This window comes from Xiphophorus maculatus, chromosome 17 (assembly GCF_002775205.1).
Source record: "Xiphophorus maculatus strain JP 163 A chromosome 17, X_maculatus-5.0-male, whole genome shotgun sequence".
Classification (NCBI taxonomy): domain Eukaryota; kingdom Metazoa; phylum Chordata; class Actinopteri; order Cyprinodontiformes; family Poeciliidae; genus Xiphophorus; species Xiphophorus maculatus.
In genome coordinates this window covers 19,313,563-19,331,180 of record NC_036459.1, presented here as the reverse complement: position 1 = coordinate 19,331,180, position 17,618 = coordinate 19,313,563, and the positions used below count along the sequence as shown (strand labels likewise).

The following is a 17,618-nucleotide window of genomic DNA, read 5'->3' as shown; positions in this document are numbered from 1 at the left end:
ACAAAAAAAGACCAGACTTACTTTACCTCCACAGTCCCATCATCTCCTCCATGTCCAATCACTGTTCCTGCATGAATTTCAACTCCTACCTCTTCACTCATCCTCTCCTTCCTCTCTCTGCCTGCCTCTCCTGCAACGCTGCCATCCCCTGACAAAGCCTTGAGTGGATGCCAGTCTCCCCTGCCTCCCCCGCCCTCAGAGCCAGCTGACTTCCTGCTAAAAATAAAAGCCAAAAGAAGAATTGAACTAAGTGAGAGGGAGTAGAATGGGGAAGGACTGGACTGGGAGGAAGCTAGCTGGAAAATGTGAGGGAGAAAGAGGAATGGGAAAAAATGAAGGAGATAGAGAAAGGAAAATGGAAAGGAGAGACGATGGGAGGAAAAGAGAAAAGGCAATGAAAGTAAGGAGAAGGTAAAAAGTTTAGTAGCAGAATCATTTGTGACCGGGGTTAGGGGTCAGACTACAGCTGATCACACTCTGAATCTGTTCTGCACAAGAAGCAGCAGGAGTCGCATTCATCAGTGAAAAGGCAGCGAACAGAGCCACATCATAAATATTTATATGAGAGGAGGAAGACAGCAGAGTTGCAGGGGAGGAGGAAATAATAGGAAAGGAGAGGAGCGATGAAGGAATGGAGAGAGAGGAGTGGAACTTCAGAGGTGGCAGCAGGTGCTTTTGGCTCACTTTACCTTCTTATCCCCATCTCTCCCATTGGCTGGCCCGCTGCTGGAGCACAGCAACTCACCGAGCAACTTGCACTCCCTGCAGCTTTTATATACGTGAGTGGGTAAACAGGGGAAGGACAAGATGCCCCTCTCCCCACTCAGAAAGCGAGATGAACACACAGAGGCTCACAGACTCACATAAGAGACCTGGGAAGGTTTTTGAGGCAGCAATAATTATGATCGAGCTGCTGCTGTTTCATTTTCCAGTTTGTAACCCAGTTTTGTACAAAGACTCTTCATTCCTGACAGTTGATAAAATTCCAGCAGCTGCTTACTCAGTGGAGATGAGATGCTTCCAGGTGGAGGACAACAGAGCAGGAGGTTGAAATGGAATTAAAATCAAAGCTCTAAGTAGATTCTCTCAAAACAACAAAAAAAATCCACAAAATATTTAGAGACAACAAACTCCTACTAGAAATGTCAAGGCATTCATAAAACTGAGATCCTCCTGCTCTTTACACATTTTCTACACATTTTATATTCCTATGCATGACATCTTTAATTGTCTGTCTTTGTCCACCATTCAAATATTGGCCAGAGCTAAAAACTGTTGATCCTGTTGGACTGTCACCTGCCTGTTTGGGACCCTCAGCAAATTCTTCTCTTTCTACATGTTTACTAAACTGGTAAGTTGGATTTAATTATGTATTGAAATATGTTGACATAAAACATTGCAACACAGATTCGACTGTAAATCCACTGAAGTGAAATGAATTCCAACTAAGCAAAATCAAGTGAATTCTGCCTTACTCAAACTCATCCTTAAAAACCCAAAGTTCAACAGACATTCGTGCTCATGGATGACACGGGTTAAAATCTGACCTGAAGGTTCACATTTCAGCCGACAATGATACCCTCAAAAAAATTAAGCATTTTGTAAACCTTTTGTTAAAGTTTTCACTGTCGACTGAAGTCATTTCAGTTCAGTCAGTGAACATCTGAGAAGTTTGGATGCAACAAAGGGTTTCTTTTCTGTTTAAAGGTTTAGAAAATAAGAAAGCAGAGATTCTGCCCTGAATCTAAAAATTCTCTGAGTGTACTCAAATGTCCTTGAGCTTATAACAGAATAAATAAAATCAGATAAGAGTTGAACTTACAAAATACACAAGAAACACATCATACTGAGAAAATGAACTGAAATAAACAGTGATTGTTTTATTTTTTTTTACTTCTAAAGTTTTAAAAGGTGCTGCATGTGATTTGTACTTAAACTGCCTGTAGAATCCTAGTGGTGAAATTTAAACACCTGAGCCACAGTAGTGCTAGAGTCAAGGCTTTACTAACCTAGCCAGTCATTGAACTTTTTGACCTCAGAGGGCAGCCCAAGCTCGGTGAAATCTCCAGCATGAATGAACACGTCTCCGTACGGCATCTGGATGGCATCTGTGCGTGAATGAGTGTCTGAAATACACACGAAGCGTGTGTAGCCTGGAGGTTTGGGAGTGTCGTGGGGCATCGGGTCCACCCTGAGAAGGAAGAAATTAGCAAAGTCAAGGTTGAGTTTGAGGACCATAATAAAAGTGTCACTGCATGTGTAAAGTGTGCAGGTAAATAACAGTGTTCGCAAAAGTTCTGCAGCAGCAGGCTGACAGGAAAAGAAGTTTAAATTAGTATCCAACCTAAAGAAAAAAAAAACATCCCCACAGACTGAGGAAGCAAAGGAAGCAGGAGACTTGGGAAGAGGTGGGAACGAGAGGCCACAATAAAAGCCCAACACAAAGACACACTGAAGCAAACGTACAAAAATAGAAAAAGAATAAAGTACAGATATAGAAAAGTGTAGAGTCCTGTGGGATTTTCAGTGAGCATGTACATTCATCTGGTCTCCAGGGAACCAGGGAGATGGTGAATAACCATGGCCCACTTTAGGAAGTTTCCTCCAGCTACAGTTCCACACAGCCCTTTCTCCTCCACACTGTCGTCCCACCACATCCTAACCCCCCATCACCACCACCCACCATCCAACTTCTAGAATGTAAGAATCAGGATGTTGGTAAAAAGCAGATATCCACTACATGAATCTCAGACAGTCATGAAAAGTAAAGTAAAATGAACTAAGCGCAGTAAGAAAATGCTAAAGTTCACTTTAACATTTTCATTCCACTGACGTGCTAATGAATATGGTCCTCAACTGGCAGAATTACTTTCTCACAATAAATATATATGTATATATACATATATTTTTATTCTGTCTATAATTAGTTTCATTACACAGAAACTGGCAGATGCTTCAGACTCTATTAACTATACAAGATCATTTCTTAGGCTGCAGTAACTTTTATAAAAATGTGTCTTTTAGATATTTGTTTAAACCACCATGTCCTGACAGAATGGAATGAGACAGAAAGCTATGAGCTACTCCGTCTCCTCTCTGTGGTTCTACAATCAATCAGAGCCAGGAGGGGGACTGTCAAGAGAGGACGGGTCAGCTGCTGGACAGGTCAGCTGCTGGACGTATCAGCTGAACTGTAACTAGAGCATTCCTACGACACAAAGCTGTAAGAATGATCCGAAATGTCTTTATAAGGGGAAACATTAAAAGTTCTTTTTACTGTAATAAAAAGTCTACGTCCTGCAGTAACCCTGTACCACCAAACCGTACACACACACACTCAGCCCAGCACCTTTCTGCTGCTAACATCCAAACCCTGACTCCTCCACATGACATGTTTCCATAGCTCCAGAGTCCAGCGACGGACAGAGAGCACTCACTCATGTAAGGCTTGGAAATGACTCAGCAGTGAAAATCCATTCCATGAAGCTTTCTGCTGTTCTTTACCCATGTGAGGACTACATGAAGCTTGGAGGACTGTAGCTACAGAAACGTGTTATCCACTGACTGCTCTGACAACACTGTATGGCACAGTTGATGTTGTTACCAATCACTTCCACTTCGTTATAATACGACTAACAGCTGACTGTGGAATATTGGGAAACTCATTGGAGTGGTATCCTGTCATGGTGACCAACATGGCCGCAGCTTTTCTTCTCCAGACTACTCACATGTGGACATGCGGTGGCTGGAAGCGGCCCTGGTTGATGTTGTAGAAGGTGAAGGCCTGTGTGGGGTTGGTGCTGTACTCATCTACCTCCACAGCCGCCCTGCTGCCTCGCTGAGTGTGTGACTGGGCCTGGGACTGCTGCCGCCTTGCCGCCATGATTTCTGACAATGTGAAGGCCATAGTTGTCTGTGGTGTCAGCTGCTTGGTGCTTTTGGTACTGGACAACGAGCGGACTGGATAGGCCAGAGGGGAGACTCTTGTCCTCAAACACAAGCTGAGCTCACTGTGGCTGTAATCTGTGGCGGGAACATGGCCTCCTGTTCCTCTGCTTATTGCAGCTCCTCAGCACCTAAAGGGATTACAAAGAACAGAATTCACCCATAGAGCTTTGGATAGCTGGGATCTGTAGCTAAACATTTACATGAGAGGGTATTTCCCAAAACACAAACACATTTCTGTGACAAACTGGAGTTTTTATTAAGTTTTAAAATAACCATTTAGTAATGATATTCTATAACAATGTCCTGTCCTGAACTCCTTTTTATCAAGAACTGCTAATCTGTCTCAATTGCTCTGACCGTTCCTCTTTAAATCTCTGTCTGGCTGTTTGGTTAGAAAGACTGACTGGTCCATCATGATAGATGGAAGACACAGTTTGAAGGTTTGGGGTCAGAGGTCATGTGTTAGTTGAGTTGTTGAGATGCAAATCAGCATCTCCCAGTTGTAAAAACAAGACCTTGTTTTCTTGGTTATGCAACATAACAACTGTTCAAAAGTAAATGAAACAAAGTAAGAGCAAAATAGAATAGAATAGAATAGAATAGAATAGAATAGAATAGAATAGAATAGAATGCTTAATTTAGTTGTGCAGAAGCACAACACAATTTCATTTCAGAGCCCATCCAAAGGGAGACAGGTGCCTGGGGCTGCAGCCATGGAGGCATTACTCATACTTCCAGTTGCACAGCATCCAAAAGCAAAGTGAAGAACTGTCCAAACATGCAATGAATCAACCAAAGCAACCATGAAAAGTCGACAAACAGAACAAATCAAACCAATACAACAGAGTCACTTCAGAAAAGAGGCAGAACAGGAGGTGATCCTGGTATCTGCTTCTTCTTTTTAGGGCACGACAGAAAACTAGCTCTGCATTTTTAATATGGGGCGACTTGTTCTACAACCAGAACAGCTAACGTTTTGCGAATTACCCTCGTGTAGTAATTACACGTTTAAAAAGATGAATGAAGTTCCTCTTATTCCTAAACAGTTTCTGAAGAAAACACAAAATATCTTCATATTTCATCATTTGACTCCATTTGTTTGCCAGATTCTCTTAAACTCTTGAGAATACCCTGGCTGCTAAACAAGTTGACCCTTTGCAGGCATCTTGATGGAAAGTTTAGTGAAAGGAAAAGCTGTGGTTTATTAACCACACCTTCAACAAGACATAACCATAGCCTTGACATAATTGTAAAGTAAAGCACAAGGCGAGTGGTTTATAACTGAGCATGTGTGTCCTCCTGGCCGTCCAAACACACACATTCTTCAGACTCAAAAAGAAGGGGGACAACTTTGAAAAGGGTCCACAAGTTCTACTTGGATATATGACTGTTATTTGCTACAGCTTCACATTATGTTTTAATGTTATTCCCTCATCAATAGCACACCTGGAATGTTGCCTTGAATCTTTCATGCATGTTTGCGAAATCCTTTAATCTCTAGTGGTCTTTCCTCAACAACAAAAAGCAAAGGAATGTTCACTCAGAGAGGCACAAGAAGCCTTTCATTTTTGAATTACCGAGTTCCTTGAATCACTTTAGAATCGTACCTCCTCATCCCCAGTTTTGGCTTTTTATACTAATTTCTAATGTAAATTTATATCTGATTTAAATAACATTTTATTTCCATATGCTTATTTTTCTGAGTGAAAATAAACTTTTAAATAGAAGAGTTTCCATGATATTTGCAAAACAACATATGATGTCCAGCTACTGGAAAAAATACAGTAAAATGAATCAACAATATGTTTTTTGGAAATGTCAACAAGAAGGGAAGTTGTTGGTTACATCTGCTGTTTTTGCAGTGAAGTAAAAACTGATCACCATTTTGTCTTCTAAACATTTTTAAGCTCTAATGAACGACCAGCTCCACCAGCTAAGCATAAGCACAGAAAATCTTAATGTGTGATCCTTAAATGTTTCTCCAATAGCTCTTGAAGTTGTTGCAATTGTTTTCAATATGCAAATTGCATAGAATGATTCTGTCATAACAATAAATTTTCAGTACATTGTGCAGCCCTGGCAGCAGTGAACATTGATAAGCTGCCATAGAAATGTCCTAGAAGTGATTCATTCCATATGACATGCATACATGATGAATAATACCTTTGCAGATTCCTTGATTGCAAAGGAATCTGCAATCAAGATTCAAAACAAAAAAAAACTCAGTTTTTTTTTTGTTTTCCTTTTTTCCTTTGTTGCTGTTCCAATCTGTATTTGTCAGATTTTCAGTTTATCATTCTTTTCTAATATTCTGCTTTCTTTGTCATCTCATCACATCAAGCTTTATCACCACCACTTTTCTTCAGAGTCCTTGTGTTTGAGGCAAGTCCATTGATTTTCTACTAACTCTACTGGTGCTCTGTGTCTGAACTGACCTCCTCTTCTGAGTTATTATTCAGAATCTTATTTGTCTTGATTAAAAGAAAGACAGTCAGTTCATTGAAATATGTTATGCCACCCATTTAATAACATTAGTATTAATGTTAATGTTATCAATAGTAGTATGTTTGTTAGGTCAAAAATATGTGTCTTGGTAATATCAGCTCTCAGTGTCATTCTGATATTACTGAAAAGTATCTAACTAAATTCAGCAGATTTTGCTGCTGTCTTCCATTACAATGTACGTGTAGAAAAATAAAAAATAAAAGCTTTAGCAGCAGCTACATTTTCAGTCACTCAGAAAGCACAGCCTTCCACGTTTTCACCCAACCAACTGAATGAAAAATAAATCTAGCAATTTGTTCAGCTCTCAAATGATTTCATATTTACAGATGTTTTAATGAATGCTTTCATATTTTGCTAACATGTTATGAATCTGCAGCAACATTTAGTTCCTGTGAATACAGCTTTTGACAAGCTAGAGCCTGAACAGGATTTGGTAGATTTTGCTGCCTGTCCCTGGTGTTAGGCCCGTCTGTGTGCGCCTCATCTATTAAGACACAGATTTAGTCCTGCAGCTCATTTTTCACTGGCTGTTGGAAGCAGAGCGCAGCTACTGAGAGGTGCTGAATGATGGCAACATTGTAAGAAGAAGGCGATAATTTGGGGACAGGCGGCTTGGCGGAGTCCACCTGGACCGCCGCGCGATGTCGGCGTGCCATCTCGATTCATCATTCACTGCAACCTCACACGCTGACAGCCCACTGATGAGACAGAAACACACTTCACACTTCACACTGCGGTTGTTTGTCACAGGCGAGTCCCAGCATGGCTGGTGGATGTGTTTCAGGGTGTGTGTGCATTCTGTGCAGAGCGGATGAGCATGAAGGCCTGTGCATGCATATTTAAAAGTGTTTCTGTTGTCATGAATGTGACAGTGACAGTCCCTCACACTGTTAGTGTCAGACAGAGAAATGCATTAGCAGATGCTGAGTGTCTAACACTCTGGGCTCAGATGCAGCTGTCTTGATCACGTACTGAATCTCAGAACGACTGAATCTTGTTTTTACAGACTCCGGTGTCGACTCTTCTCCCAGGTTTAAGTCATTTTGAAAATCAGTTTTGGACTCAAACGTAACACCATCTGTATAATTAAATATTATATGCATACCGTAATCTTACTCTATTTTTAAATTTTTTTGCTGAACGTTTTCACCTTATTGTATGTTGACGTTCTAGAAAGCAGAGATTTTCCTCTGTCTCTTGTAATTTAATCCTGTTTGATACCTGTTAGAATGACTTGAATTATTCCATATCTCTAATAAAGAAAAGTGTTCTGCAGGCCTGCCACAATAACAAGTTAATAAATAATTCCAGAAGTTATTGTGATGAACAATAATGTTGTTGTTTATCACAACAATATACTGTATTACAACAATATTACATTTTCAAGTAAAATAATGGAGATGGCACATTAATGCAAGAAAAGATCAATAAGCTTTCAATTCTAATGAAGGTTTCACACTGGAACTGGAAGAGATTTTAAATACCCAAAATAAAAAGACAAAACAACAAAAAAAATGAAAAATGAAGTCTTTGTAAATAAAATTGTTTTTCAAAAAAGAGAGTAGTTAAGACAAAAGCACCAGACGGAAGACTTTTATCATGCAGTTTTTGGTAGAAAGAGTGAAAAGAGAAAAACTATAAATTTTTTATGAAAATAAAGATAATTGAGTTTTACTTTATCACATAATTGATTTATTGCTTAATGTATCAGACCTAGTTCTGTGGTTCAATTGATTGCTACCTTGTTTTTTTACTGTAATTATTTATTTATTTGTTTGTTTCTTTTTGTTATCATCTCTGGGTTGCGTGGAAATAATTCTAGTCCCAATATAATATTGTTACTATGTGTCAGAGTGACCTTTTGGCTTTTAGTTCTAATTTATGAGAATGAATAAAAATTATTCAAACCCTTTGATCTGCTTCCTGTTTTTGTTTTAAAGCCATAAACCTTAAAGCATTTTACTGAGATATTAAATGACAGACCAACTCAAAGAGCGAGATGCACATGGGTTTTTATGATTAAATTACACACAGGACTCCGCCTCCTCATTAGGTGATTTCTAGAGGCAAATGATTTTATTTAGTGGTGTTATAGTAGAGGAACCAAACACAATACAAATGAAATACTGTGATAAATTACAGCTGGAAAAGGGGTATGACCACATAAGTTATACTTCAGCATACTCCTTTTCAGACTCATAATCACAAATGTGATGTGTTCTTTTTTTTTTTTTTTGTTTCTTTTTTAAAAGAAATATATTATGTACTTTGTGTCGTTTACACTCTCGGTGAAAGGTTTGTCTGAAATAAACTAAACTAAAAGGATTAATTGTAAAATCATTTTGAAAATATTTTTCGTTGTCCTTTACAATGATGCATAAGCGTTACATAAAATCCCAATAAAATACCTAAAGGCTTGTGGCTGTAATGGGGCAAAATGTGAAAAAGTTCTAGGAGTGTGAATACTTTAGTAAGAGACTGTAAACAGAAAATAACCCGGAGGAGAAACCAAAGTTGTCATCAGTTTTCCCAGATTTCTTTTTACAGCAGGTTGATGCTGCAGCTCCAACATGCTGCTCTCAGCTGCCGGGGTTTTATTCTGTGATTGTCTGCTTCAAAACAGGCAAGTGCATGAAAACAAAGATGTCTTTAACACCTGGAAACACACACATTCACACACTTTTAGCACCGAGTTTAAAATGTGCTTAAAACTTCAGTTTGAAGAGGAAAAAGTCTCCCAACCAGTCATTCTGTGAAAGAACTTGGAGCTCATTTGTATGTTTGCAATAAAATGATCCTCATATCCCACATAGTTGGTCCGAGGTCACACATTCACAAACTGTGAGGCCATAACGTGATGGTGAAGCTGCTGACAGACAGACCAATCCTCTTCCTCCCGAGCCGCAGCTGAAACAAACCTGTCGGCTAACGAGAAGTCAGGGGGAAACCCTAACTTTATTTTTATTATGCTTTATGGATTTTTCTGCATTGTTTGTTCCAAATGATCAAGCAGTAAAAATGTTGAATTTGCTGCTAGAGCCACTAACTGTGTTTATTATGTGCATGTTGAGGTGTCACATTGGAAAAAATTGATTTCAACAGCAAACTTAGAAACAAAGCTTCCTGAATTTCACAATGAGTTTTTATGCTCGTTTCATAAGCTTTTTGGCTCTTCTAAAAAAGAGTTCATGTGCTGAAAGCCAGGATGGAAACACATTTGCCAAATAAGTTCTGATACAGCAAACTTTCCCATCTATTTGGTGGGTCTGTGCACAAAACTCAGAAAAATGTCTACAACTTTCTACATCTTATTTTTTTACAGCCATGCATAGCGTCAACATCTGATGAAATCACGTTTCGTTTTGCGTAGCCTGGTTGAATCATATGTACATGGAAACGCACTTAATTAATTTTTATTTTATTTTTTACAACATTTTAAAAGGTTGCTCTAAGTTTGCATGACAACAGGATGGAAGCACAGCTATAGTGTGACCAGCAGGAAGCTGGGTGGCCATCGGAGCCCCAGGCCCCTCTGGCCTCTACGGAAGCTGCAGCGGCCCTGCTGCACTTCTCATTCCAAGCCTGTTCAGGACATCAGACATCATGTTGAGTTTTAGAAAACCTTCTGTTAAAGGTTTCGTTGGAGCCGGTGGCAGCGCCACCGCCACACCGCAGCCCGCTTCTTTTTTATCTCCCATTCACATTCAGCTGAATCTTTTTTCTTTCTGCTGCACATCTCAGCTCTGAAAAATGAAGCTTTTAAATAAAACAGTACGGCTTTCAGGCAATTACGTTTCGTAACAGAAACGAATTGCGCGGCGCCGTGTTTTTAATTATTTTTGACAGCAAATGAATCACAAGTTTACTTCATTTAATTTACGAGGTTTTGCCTGAATTAAAATGATTTTAATTTGGAGATGCTTCATTAAAATGCTGTTTCAGTTTCTCCAGGCACGGTGGTCTTGTGGTTTCTGGTGAAGGAAAATGAATGAGGAGCTGGTTTGAAAAGGTGCCTGCTTACACAGGTCATCAGATCAGCTGCACGACTGAGAAACTGTTTTGAACTCGACACCATAAAGAAGCCATGAGAGATACAGTTTGTGTAGTTAATGTAACCAGCTGACTGCTGATGTGGAATGAACAACTTGGGGTTCCCTTCAGCAGAAACCTGATGACACTCATTTTCATTTTTATTTTCAATACCTCAGATAAAATGAGGCTTCCCACATTAATCTAAACAATAGCTAATATTTCCAGTACCATGGCAGCAATATGTGACACACACCTGTTTGCTCTCACATTCTTTACATGCATCCTTGAATCAAACTCTAAATGAGTTATAAGTTAAATGCAGGTGTTTTTGGTCTGTTTATATGGAAGTAATGAAAACATGGCAACTGCTGAATTATAGAATTTTCCCAAAACAGAAAAAAATACAGCAGAATAAATAAAACTGCCTGTAGGTTTGAAACAGAACTGTGCTGTAGAAGACCTGAGAAAAAAACTATGCTGGTAAAGTTGACTGACAGTGCTGCTCTGACAATAAACGAGGCAGTTACACTTTCCTTTTCATCATCATTTGCAGCAGTCCTTCTAATAGAGACATATAATAAGAGCTGATTTCCGTCTTCTCCTGTTTGCACATCATCAAGCTACGGCGTTCCTTCTCCAGCCGAGAGGACGGCGGCTGCATTGCCAGCCGGGTTTGGCAACATGGATGTGGATCTTTATCCCATCTACTATCATGCAGTTATTCAGTTAGATTTATTTTCACTGCTTGACTTTTTAGTTCTGCGTGTTCTTTAATTTTTCTCCTTTAAATAGTTCCTTGAATTGAAGGAATCAAGAATGTGTGTGGTTTTGGCAGAGTCCTGCAGTGCCTAATTAATGAAAGAACTAATCTTCTTCTCTTTGTTTTACGCTCGGCGGCTGTTTGATTCAGAACTCTGATCCACACTGTCTCTGTGTTCTCACTGCTGTCAGACAAATGAGTTCATTTCTTTGATCAGCTCCAATATCCAATACCTTCTGCAATATGTCACAATTTTAATATTGCAGAACTGTTAAATTAAATATCTACTAATATTTACAAAATGTCTGTTTACTTTTAAGTGTCAGTGGTAATTATATTTCGATGGATTCTGATCAAACATAACAGTGGTTTGCTGTTTTTTTTCTTGAAAATACAAATTTTTATCATCTAAAGAAATAAGTGTGATCATTTTTTTTCACAGATTAAGTAATTTCACAGCTGAAACTGATGGGTATCTTTATCAGTTGCAAATGTTTTCGAGAATAATTTTAGATTTGTAAGTTTTATATTGGGATTATTACACTGACTTAGTACAAAAAGGCCAGATTACAAGTTTTCTAATTTGTCTGATTGTCTCGGATGTAAGTCCAGTTCTGGTCAGAACTCCTTTCTTCCTTGATCTGTTCGATTTTATGCTTTTATTTTTCACTTCTTGTAAATGTTTTAAATCATTTGTATAATATTTCATATTCTGCCCTGTTTTCATCCTATCGGTTTGCATATTTCCTCTGAGTAAACTGTCAGTAAAAAACTCATCAGAGTTGCTGCTTCTCTTTGTTACGAGTTTCTCAACATTTCAAATCTTAACTTGTATATCAGTTGAATTAAATAATAATGTATGTTGTTTCTGGTTGATCACTTTTTCCTAATACATGCGTACACAAAAGAAAAATAAGATAAAATAAATCAAGAGCAGTAACTCTACATGGAACAGTTAGAAAATGACAATATATTTATAAAATTAAATAAATAGACTAAAAAGAACCAAATATCCAAAGTGGAAAAAATCCTGAAGTCCAGTTCTGGAAAAATAATGAGATTACTTCCAACATTTTCTACATCTATTACGGATGGACCTGCTGAGCGATCAGGAGAGAAGAGGATGAAAATCTGGATTATTCCTCCACACACTGATTTCTGAAACATGACTGGTGTGTTTTAAAAACTGAATATCAGCCTGCTCTCTTTGCATTATTTGAAGTCATATTCAAAATAAATATTTGAAATTATTTAATCATTAATTTTTCATCAAATTAAACAGAAATTGCTATTTTACTAAAACATCTCTAAGTAATGTCAGAGAAACTGCACATTTTAAAGTGATCTCTGTTTAATACACACACCTGTATTTATTCTAAATAGACTTGTAGTTCTTTTTTTTATCTCATGTCTCATCTAATTCTGCTCCTCTCAGTTACCTCTCAGTATTGCTTCCCCTGCAGAGTTCAAACATAACTTGAGAACTGGTCTAGTCAAAGATCACCTTCCTGCTCACTTTGCAGCAGATCCCTGCCTCCACAGCCGTTCACTCATCTAGATTTCAACTTTCCAACCATTTGGTCCCACCAACTGTCGTCTTTGTGCTTGGCACGTGACGGACCGGACTGGACAACGTTCGGAACAAAATCTGACATATCCGAGCTTTAGATGCGTTTACATATTGCACATGAAAAGCGCACAAGTCCAGCGCAGAATCCCACAAAGACACGTGAATAAAACACGGACACGGAGCGCAACATCTCCACAGCCTGAGACACGGAGCTGCTCACATGGCTGGGCTTACACACGGCGAGGAAGATGCTGAAGAAACGTACCGCTTGTGGAGGAGAGCTGCAGACTGGATGCTCTGGTCCGCGCCGGCCGGAAGGAGCCAGAAAGACGCGCTGGTCAGTTTGAAGGAGGAGAGAACTGCTTCCTCTCTGCTGCTACTGTCTGCCTCTGCCTGTTAAAGGGATATCCGCCACGGATTTAGCTGCACAATAAAGAGGTGCAGGAGGAGGGAGAGGAGGAGGAAGAGGGGCAGGAGGAGGAGGAAGGACAGACCGCGGCAGCTCCACAGAACTCAGCACAAGTCCTTAAGTTCATCCAACAGACACAGAGAGGAAGACAGAGGGCAACACCAACATTACTACTGGGATATTTGGACATTTTCACCCGGTCTCTGTCCGAGTTCCTTACGATGCTGTCCCACAGATTCCCATCGGGACGTGTCCGTCATAGAGGGACACATGAGAAATAACTGGGTTTCAATCTGAACTCCATCAGTTGTATATGGAGTCATGCCGAACAGACGGACTCAGTTATAGAACACCAATTCACTTCTCAAGGCACGTGATAAAAAAATCATTTCAGTTCATTCCAATTGACCCGATAAGCTCAATTAATGATTGAAAGTAGATTAAAAAGTTTGTCACATAACCTGCAGCATCAGTTTCTCCTGGACCAGCATGTAGCGACAATCACGCATGTTTCCCCTCAATATGTTCAAGTCATTTGGTTCAGATCTAGTTACCATCCACTCAATGCACTGAGACACTGGTCATGTTTCTCCACAGTGGAAACACATTCACACACACGCACACACACGCACGCACACACACACACACACGCCCACACGCCCTCACACACAGCTCTGACAGGCAGCATGCCTCAACATGGGGCATTAAAAGCTCCTTGTCCACTTTTCCCACTGAGCCACAAACACAACATGAATGCAGTAGACCACCATTCACTGATTCGTCTGTTTGGTTATTTTTTTTGTGGAATATTAATCAAAATTATTGGTGAAGAATTTGCCTATTCGCCATTTTTTAAGTCAGTTAATTTCAGGAACTTTATCACTAAGTCACACAATTTGTAGATATTTTAGTTTCATGTTTTCACTTTGACTAATAAATAATGGTGTTCTGTTGTTTGGGTTTTTCACCTCAGGTTAGAATTCAGTGACTTTATAATCCAGAACTGGTTGGATTAGGATGCTTTCATTCCATCCCATCTGTACTGCATTCTGAAATATTATGCTGTTGTGTTGCTTGATCCAGTCATTTCACACAGCAACTGAGGAGTCATATTAAGTGAACATGAAATATATTTTTCATCTGGTATTCTAACGGTGTACATGAAGCACATAAATACCTGCCCATGAATTTTAATGCTCTACTGAAAAAAGGGAAATGAAAACCACCAATTTCCTGTTATTGCTGGATGTAAAAGCATTCTGCACTTTGGTTTACATAATTTACTTTTTACAGTAAACGTTTATAAATGCAACTGACACGGCTCGCTTCACATAGCTTTCTGATACCAATACTGTCACACCAGCATTTTAGAACAAGTTTAGTTTCCGTTTTTGTGGTGAATAAATCATTAACAGAGCAGGTTTGTCTGATGTAATATTGTAAGTTTCAGATAAACTGAATATTGGGTTCACATTAACTGCAAGCCAGAATCCTGAAAATGAACTATATATTCTGTATATACATGTGTGTATACATATATGTATTTGAAGTTTAAACTTCAAAAATTCAAAATCTAAGCGCATGGACTTTCAATCAATGCAACAAGCTTTTTACAGTAAGATTTAATAATTACTGTTGTGCATTCTCCTATCGGATGGTAGTTAGTTTTTTGCAGAACGAGTTAAAAATAATTTTATTCTGAGCTCAGATGGAAACACCGAGTCTGAAGCAAAAGCGTTTCTGAACAGCTACAGGAATATTCAGCCAAATCACACAATTACAGTACATCACCTCCTCTGCTCCATCGACCAGCAGGTCAGCAGCTGGTAATGAGCTCAATAAGGAGAGCCCAATCTGAAGCTCAACGCCACGCTCCCATAACAAGCACCTTCAGAATGGAAGTGGTCTGCATCAGGCGCCAGGACGAGAGTGCCATCTGGTGGACATAATGGAAACTCTAAAAACATAAATTTGTTTTGAAAGATGCAGAACTGACATTTGGAGATGAATTATGCAAGATCTAAAGCTCCTTCATCCTGCTTCACTTCCTCCCGCATAAAACTGATCTCTGTTCATTTGGTCAACTCTCTCATTTCATTTATACTTGATTCAGATTTTGTTTTGTTTTTTGTAGAAAACTTAAAAAAGAAAAAAAGCCGGTTGCATTTGACTATGGTACTTTGTAATAAATATTCCATCATATCTCTATTTGGTCTTTAAATTATTGTTCTGAGTGTGGAAGGAAGTTGCTGGGACGTCCAGCTGTGCCCTGCAGCAAACACTCTACTATGATCCTTCCTCAACAAACTACAGAGGCACAGCTTGACAAATCAGATTTTCCATCCACACAGTCCTGGAAAGATTGGCAACTTTCAATTTTTAATTTAATTCTTTAAATTCGGGGGAAATTACTAGAAGCCTTCCCAGACTGACAATTGCCAGCAGTTGCTCTTCTAAGACTGTTGCTGCAATATTTCTCTCAGAGTGCTGACACAGCTGTTTGCTCCAGAGTTGCCAAAACGTTTCCTACCGTAGAGGTGATCACCCTGACTGACCTTGACAGTTGGTGTGTTCACTTGGTACTTTGACTGGACTTCTTTTCTGACATGCTGCATTATTCTTGAGCACTGAACCTATTACTGAGACTCAGTTATCAATCAGTCTGTCACATGCAGCGTAAAGGAGTTTTTAATTCACCCTGAAGAGACTCACACACTAAAAAAACTGCAATGAGAAAGTTTTATTAATCATGAATGAAAACCTTTTGGTGCTCGGAACCTGGCAGACATGGGTGCTGTGACCTGCAATAAGCTTGGATGGACTAAAGGGCCACATGAGAAGGAACTACAAACATGACAGTTATGTGCTTGTTAGACTGGGGTCGTTCAATTTGATTATGTAAATGAGTGTGCAGGTACTTGTTTTTGATTGGTGCCTGGAGGACGACGGGGGACGTCCGATTGGTGGCTTCCCGGATGTGACGAGTATAAAAACGGCTGACGTGGACTTCCTGAAGGATCCCTCCTTTGCTCATCTCAACCGGTCACACTGTTTGTTTTTTTGTTTGTTAAACCTCTTGGTTTGGAGTTTGTAGAAGTGAGATGCCATTTATGTTACCTTAGTTCTTTCCTGTTCCTGTTTTTTTAGTTAGGGAGGTAAGTTTTGTCATTTGGTTTATTTATTTTCAGTTAGGTAAGTTGATTATTATTTAGATAGTTTCTTTTGTTTGTTGTTTTGGCACTAGCTCATTCTGAAGTTATATGCTCCATTTCTGTCATATCTAAATCAAATACATATATATTTTTTAATAAATATCACTGTAAAATGTTTAACTTTGTATGTGTTGGCTGTTTGGGATGGGACGAGGAGGGACCTTTCATGTTATGATCTGGCTACCCCTAGACGGTTCGTAACCGTGCTTAAATATGATTACATCAATGTAAAAAATGTGCTCAATATTATTTAAATTTCAAATGCAGAGTCTTCTACAATATTTGAACCATTTGTTAATGAGTAGCTTTATTAATATGTTCTTCCATAACAGGAACTTTGAGGATATTCATGATCTTGATTTGGACTAAAATGAAAACGAGTTTGACGGCCTGTTAGAGGAAACTGTCAGGTCAGTAAGACATAACACTTCTGCATTTAAAAAAATGTTTTTTTATTAATATTCTAATTTTCCAACAAGTTTTTCATCAGAAGTAAGGCACAATCATCAAATTGAACAAAAAAATAAATGCTAGAGATATATTAGTCTGTATAATGTGTTTCGCCTCTTGAATTGAGTTACTGAAATAAACTAGACTTTAAGATGACTTCATGTCTGGGCACTGCGGTGGAACACCAGTAACGCACAACATATGAAAGACTAGTCCTCAACCCCAACGTCACAGGTTTGAGTCCTGGCCTGATGACCTTTGACCCCCCTCTCTTTCTCTTTACCCACTTTCCTGTCTGACAACTCTCAGATAAAGGCCACTAGAGTCAATAAAACCTTAATAAAAGATGATTCCATGTCCTGAGATGCATTCACAGTTTATGAAATACAACTAAAATATGAAACCTTTTCATAACTGTTTACTTTCCACCGGACTGCTGAATCATGAATGATAAAAATGAACTCCATGTTACTGAGGACAAATCATCTTTTGGACTGTGGAGACAGAAAAGATGATGCCTACTCTTCAAAGTATGTGTAATGTAATATATGCCTGGAAGCATCATGGAGGAGATTTCTGCTCTGAGTCAAACATGCTGAATGAGTTACAGCAGAACATCGGAGCGGTTACCGTACGATTCAGGCTGTAACTCTGCCTCACTGACAGAGACTCCCTCTGTCAGTCAGAGACAAACTACAGGCTGTGGGGTCAAGACGAAGCTAAAACAGAGTC

General features: G+C 39.1%; 1 protein-coding gene across 1 annotated transcript in view; it reads right to left on the bottom strand.

Annotated features, from left to right (window-relative positions):
• The window catches only part of mpped1 (metallophosphoesterase domain containing 1), a 78,723-nt gene extending 65,289 nt beyond the window's left edge, over positions 1–13,434 (bottom strand). The window contains exons 1-3 of the mRNA XM_023350297.1: positions 13,081–13,434; positions 3,729–4,076; positions 2,010–2,191 (exon numbers count right to left, since the gene is read on the bottom strand). Of these exons, the coding sequence (XP_023206065.1) occupies positions 2,010–2,191; positions 3,729–3,907 (361 nt within the window). The 5' untranslated portion in view covers positions 3,908–4,076; positions 13,081–13,434. The remainder of the gene's footprint in view (positions 1–2,009; positions 2,192–3,728; positions 4,077–13,080) is intronic.
• Positions 13,435–17,618: the final 4,184 nt, after the last annotated feature.